Genomic DNA, 6,243 nt, shown 5'->3' with positions numbered 1-6,243 from the left:
TTATATCACACACAAAAGACTGTGCCATTTTTTTTTTTTTTTTTTTGCCTTCAGCTGCACACGTATTTCTATCTCCCTATTGCTTGCACATTGTACTTTCTTATTAGAGACTGCGTTAGCCTCAGGGTTAAAGCCTTGAATCTCGTGCACACACATGGCCAATGTTTTATTTAAGATAACAAAGGGTAAATCTGTCGCCATAAAACCAGAGAATTCGGAGCAACACTGCTCACATAAAGTTTTTCTAATAAGTTTATTGTTGCGCTTGCAATCAAAGAAATACACTCCCATAATTATCAGACGAGGTGGTTATTCCTTTAGCAGTGTATATTGTGTTGAGGATTTGAGAAGATGAAGAAGGTGAAGTAATATGCCACTAATTAACTTTGAAAACTCAACACGTGTCACATCAACATTCTTTTCTTTGGTAAAAAAAAAAAAAAAAAATTCTAACTGAGTGAATCCAAAATTTGAAAGGAAAATGATATTCTTCACCACGCATTTTTTGTTAAATAAGGTCCTGTTTCTATGCAAAACATGCTGCTTATTCTACACAATGCATCCGTGAGGTGAAAAGTCGTGTTTAAAAGCCAACTCCCATGAGCCTAAGGCCTGTTCCACACTGGATGTGTGAGCAGAGCAGAAGCAGCGTGTATATTTTTCAGCGCCCATGTTAACAGGTTAGAGTATTCACACCGCACGCCGAGGCGTCAGGCAGCGCCTAGCAGGAGCAGAGCAGAAGCAGCAGTGTCGCGATCGTTTCGACGTTGAGTCTATTTTTGCTGCAATGCTTGCTTGTGGAAACTGGCTAGTTTTATCGGCCATTTGTTACAGTTAAAATTACATCCCAACAAAAACTTTAAACCCCCCATGCTTTATTATTGCCAGTTAGCTATAGCTGAAATGTAGTCGACGGTGACTGACATCACTTCCAAATACAAACACGCCCCATAGTATACTCCCACCCCCAACACTGATTGACAGGTTTCTGTTACAAGGCATCGGAAATGCAAATGCAAAGGGGTTTGAATTTTGTCACGCTCCATACCTGGCCCCGAGGAAGTGAAATAGCAAACGGGGTAATTGCTATTGTTATTTTGATACGACAGGGTCATAACTTGTAAGACACCGGAAGTGCAATTGCAAATGCATTTCCATTTGAAATTTGGTAGACACTGTACATTCATGGGGCGCAGGGTGGCTTAGCATGTTTGCCTCACACCGCCAGGGTCGGGGGTTCGATTCCCACTATGGCCCTGTGTGTGCGGAGTTTGCATGTTCTCCCCGTGCTGCGGGGGTTTCCTCCGGGTACTCCGGTTTCCTCCCCCAGTCCAAAGACATGCATGGTAGGCTGATTGGCATGTCTAAAGTGTCCATAGTGTATGAATGGGTGTGTGAGTGTGTATGTGATCGTGCCCTGCGATGGATTGGCACCCTGCCTTGTGCCTGATGCTCCCTGGGATAGGCTCCAGGTTCCCCGTGACCCTGAAAAGGATAAGTGGTATAGAAGATGGATGGATGGACTGTACATTTGTGTAAACGAAAATGCAAACGGTAATACACGATTTGCATTTGCATTATGTCACAATTTATGCGTCCGCAATTAGGAAATGTAATTGCAAATACGGTTTGCGAGTGCTTTTGAAAATTGTCCGCAAAATACTTCCATAGGGTTGCACATTCTGTGTGGATAACTAATGTATTCGTACATAAGTTACCAATAGAAAATCATATCTTATGAGGTCTAGCATCAGCATGTGCTTGCCTATACAGTCTACTCCTCTCATCAGAAAGCCTTTTAGATTGTGGGTATCTGCATTTACTGTGACCTAGAGATGCGTTATAGGGAAAAACATATGAAGGTGGGAGGTTTTTTTTCAGATGGGGCTAAAGATGAGGACATGCAACACAGACAGGAGAACAGGGCCATCAGGCAGCTTGTGCGGCAAAGACTGAGAAAATATAAGGAATGCTAACAACGTACCTTCTCTCATCTCTCTCTCACTCTCTTTCCCTCTGTTATGTTTGCATGCCAATAAACCCTGCAGTGAGATAACATATGTAACAATATTGATAAGTTATAAAATGCAAAGAGGACAAACCTGGTTATCGAAATTCTCTAAAACCCACACTATCTCATTTTAAAGAGGTGCTGGTGCCTGAAGCGTTCACACACATACACATGTATTTAAAGAATAAATAAAGACTAGTGCACACATCTACAAAACACATGTTGAATTAAATCTTTAACGGTTATTTGAATAAAAATATTTCCATCCAGAAACACAGCTTGATCATTTTAGTATGTAAGCTTGTAAGAGACTATTCCAGTGGTTTTCACAGTGGGGGCCGCGGCCAGGGGGCACCCAGGGGGCCTCAACAATTTGGTAGGAGCCACAAAGCCCATCCCTCCCACTGGTATGTTTTCTCTTTCTCACTCTCAGACAACCACACACACACACACACACACACACACACACACACACACACACACACACACACACACACTCAATTCCTAATGTAATGGAATGTAATGTAAAGATGTAAGATGTAATTATTAATAATAAAAAAAGGGAGATATATTCAGAAGTCTGTATTTTTTATGTGTTTTAAAGACATCTTGCAAAAGTGGGGCCTTGGTCAAATGTTAATACCATTTGGGGGGCCTTGCCCTGGAAATGTTTGGGCACCTCTGGACTATTCTGTTAAAAATGTAAATTTAAGGGGCATTCCTTTTCTTCATTAGCTACTATCACCATCACTTCTACAATTTCTACAAATTCTTTATCTCCTTGAAAATGCCAATAAGACAATTTGAAATATTGCCTTCCACATATGAAGGTGTGTGACTTTTCTATAATCAGGGGATGAATTTGAATTTGAGCCGAGTTGGACTGCTTTCCTTGATACCAGCACCATTCAATTTAATGCCTCGTTATAAGGAATTTTCAACACTGATAACTGATGAACATCTCCTGACCATCTTCTGTCCTCAGGACTACTTTAGCCCTTCATTTAAAACATTCAGAAATGAAGGTACCAAACAGTACTTTTCCGTGTTTCTGATGTGGTACCATAAATTAATTTAAATAAAGTTGTTACGAATAAGAATTGTTATTCCAAAGTTAAAGTGACTGCCTTTCTGAGGAAAAGAAATTCCCGCCACATCTTTTACCTCATATCCTAATTCTCTCTCTCTCTCTCTCTCTCTCTCTCTCTCTCTCTCTCCCTCGCGCGCGTGACGGATATAAACTGCAGCGCGAGCGCGGCGCGAGAGCACTGAGCTGCGAGTGAGGAACAGACAACTCGACCGGTTTTCTTTTCCTCCTCTCTGTTTACCTCACCTAGTAAAAATGGACCGTGAAATAATACATTTTTAAGGCGTTCAACGGCAACAACCAGAAACAAGATCCAATTCAGAACTAAGGAAATAGATTTCAGAAGCAAACATGGACGAAATGGAAACTTCTGTGTTGTTTCTTACCTCGTATTACTAATTATTATCCATGTTCGAGATTTCTAAAACAGCTTGCTTGTTTCTGTGATTATCACTAGAAGTTTGTAATTCTGTGAAGACAGGCATGCAGCACAACATCAGCAGTACTTCTTCGTTGCCTGGATTGGGGCTGTGTGGACCCGGAGTAGATGAAGGTGAAGATCTGTGGAACCGGAGCACCGGGACCCAACGTAACCTCTCTCTGAGATGCTGGCTCCAGCTGTTGTCTAAAGAAGCCATGCCAGAGCTGTATGGTGACACCTCGAGTATGGCCATGCGCGTCGTAATCGCACTCGTCTATCTGGTGGTGTGTGCTCTCGGTCTGGTGGGGAACTTGCTGGCACTGTATCTGCTCAAATCTCGGCACCGGCTCAAGCAATCATCCATAAACTGTTTTGTCATGAGCTTGGCTATAACGGACCTGCAGTTTGTACTGACACTTCCCTTCTGGGCTGTGGACACGGCGTTGGACTTTCGCTGGCCATTTGGCAAGGTCATGTGCAAGATTATCAGCTCAGTCACTACCATGAATATGTATGCCAGTGTGTTCTTCCTGACAGCTATGAGTGTGGCGCGTTACTGTTCTCTGGCCTCGTCCTTACGCATGCACAGCCCCAAGATGGCATCGACCGAGGTGAAATGGGCAAGTGTGGCCATCTGGCTCGTGTCTCTGCTGGCAACGCTGCCTCATGCTGTCTACTCAACCACGGCACAAGTGTCAGATGATGAACTTTGCCTTGTACGCTTCTCAGACCTGGGAAACTGGGATCCACAGCTTTTGCTGGGTCTCTATCAGACACAAAAAGTGCTCCTGGGTTTTGTCATTCCACTGATTATTATCTGTGTTTGCTACCTACTTCTGCTGCGCTTCGTGTTGCAAAGACGAGTTAGTGGGATCCCCGGCTCAGACAGTGAACGAGGGAGGCACAAGCGCCGTTCCAAAGTCACCAGATCTGTCACCATTGTGGTCCTGTCATTCTTCCTATGCTGGCTGCCCAACCAGGCACTGACACTTTGGGGGGTCTTAATCAAGTTCGACTTGGTGCCATTTAGCAAGGCCTTCTATAACGCCCAGGCCTACGCTTTCCCCATTACTGTGTGCCTCGCACACACCAATAGCTGTCTCAATCCAGTGCTTTACTGTCTCATCCGGCAGGAGTATCGCGCCAGTCTCAAGAAGCTGTTGCTGAGAGCCACACCATCCTTACGCAACCTGACCAATTTAGTGCGCAGGAATAAGAAGGTCGCCGATGTTCCACCTGGCTTGGCTGTCGTGCAGATGGATGCTGGACTGTGAAGTAGTCCATGGAACCATATGTGACATGTAGTCATCCCAGATCATCATACCAGTTTTGTAATGGCACCCAGCAAGTTATGATTGGACTAATACTTCTGGGGTCCATGAAACTGGACTCTAAACCGACCAGCAGGACTTTCGTCAGAATTGTAGTATTTAAAGGTGGTCTGCTTTTTGATTCAGGAACTCTGTCTGTTTGGTATCTACTGTTTGGTTTCTGTATGGCTCTGTCCAAAACGCTGGGGTTCTTGTGTCACGCTTGTTCATTTTTGTCTTTGCTATAGCTCTGGAAATACAGAGATGATGTCTGATGTCCTTTTTTTTTAAGAATCATAACTGATTATCGAACATTGAATAGAAGAAAATGGTCAAAACTCAAGACTTTCATCGAAGGAAACAGATAAAAACAATAACATAAGACTCAATAGCTTACCTGCAATAAGAATTACTTTCTCCAGGCTTTTTTACTGTACAATGCCCAGTGTGATACCTCAGGCTTATATAATTATATTGTCTTTTTATTTCATTTTTGCAGGATGGAGTCAAATAAATATTACACAAAGGACCATATGTACCCACCTGCATGTGATAAAATAGAAATGACCGTAATGAAAATGCACTGTGCACAGCCATGATTTGAATTATATACATAATATAATGTGTACTGTGAAATAAAAATTTGTAGGTCATTCTGAATCTGAAACTGTCTTAAAAGCATTTTGATTAAAAGGGATGCGGCAAGTGTTTGTAACAAGTTAATCAGCTTTACGCATCTAAAATATATATACTGTGGCTGCAAGTATGGAATTATATTCAGTGCTAAAGGAAATAAACGTTCATCCAAACAGTCCTTGAGCACATGAATCTGAGTCCCAGATATCCATGATGGGTTAATTTTTCAGTGTGTATGACTGCATGTGTAATTCTCGCAGGGGAAATAGTGTCATGTCCGTTTATTGTGAATGTCGTCCTGACCGTTGTATTGGTGAGGATATTCAGTAAGGCTTTGCATTAAGGTTCCCTTAACTGACATTATTTAACAGATTATTTTACATGAACAGACCAATAACACTTGTTATTGATGGTTCTTTTTTTCTTATATTTTTTAAAATCTAATAATAATAAACCTAAATGAACATGTCTGCCGTTGTTAACTGGCTAATTTCAGAACTGAGGCTGAAAAACACATTCTAATATTTACACCCTTGGAGAACAGAGTACAGTATATAAACATAATTTTTTTTACATTATTTATTTTTTTATTGACTGATTTTAAATATCAATACATACACATAATACGTGACTTTTAATACATTTATTTTGTTACTTCGTTAACATTACGAATTCTTTAATTAATGTCAAGTATGTTGAATGGCAAGTTGACATTTGTTAATGCTTATTAATGCAGTACATGTTAGTTTAGGGAACCTTAATGCTAAGTGTTATCAGT

At 41.5% G+C, this 6,243-nt stretch overlaps 1 protein-coding gene across 1 annotated transcript; it reads left to right on the top strand.

The window, feature by feature from the left end:
- Positions 1-3,547: 3,547 nt before the first annotated feature.
- rxfp3.2a (relaxin family peptide receptor 3.2a) lies at positions 3,548-5,495 on the top strand. The gene has a single exon (XM_053651698.1). It carries the CDS (start codon positions 3,582-3,584, stop codon positions 4,791-4,793), a length of 1,212 nt encoding a protein of 403 aa, XP_053507673.1. The 5' UTR covers positions 3,548-3,581; the 3' UTR covers positions 4,794-5,495.
- Positions 5,496-6,243: the final 748 nt, after the last annotated feature.

This window comes from Ictalurus furcatus, chromosome 20, assembly GCF_023375685.1.
Source record: "Ictalurus furcatus strain D&B chromosome 20, Billie_1.0, whole genome shotgun sequence".
In the NCBI taxonomy this organism is placed as follows: domain Eukaryota; kingdom Metazoa; phylum Chordata; class Actinopteri; order Siluriformes; family Ictaluridae; genus Ictalurus; species Ictalurus furcatus.
Note: the sequence above shows the minus strand (reverse complement) of the source record. Positions and strands in the feature narration are given on the sequence as shown.

Excerpts from the sequence above, each read along its gene's own strand:
- rxfp3.2a (XM_053651698.1), top strand. The coding sequence starts at position 3,582 with ATGCAGCACAACATCAGCAGTACTTCTTCGTTGCCTGGATTGGGGCTG.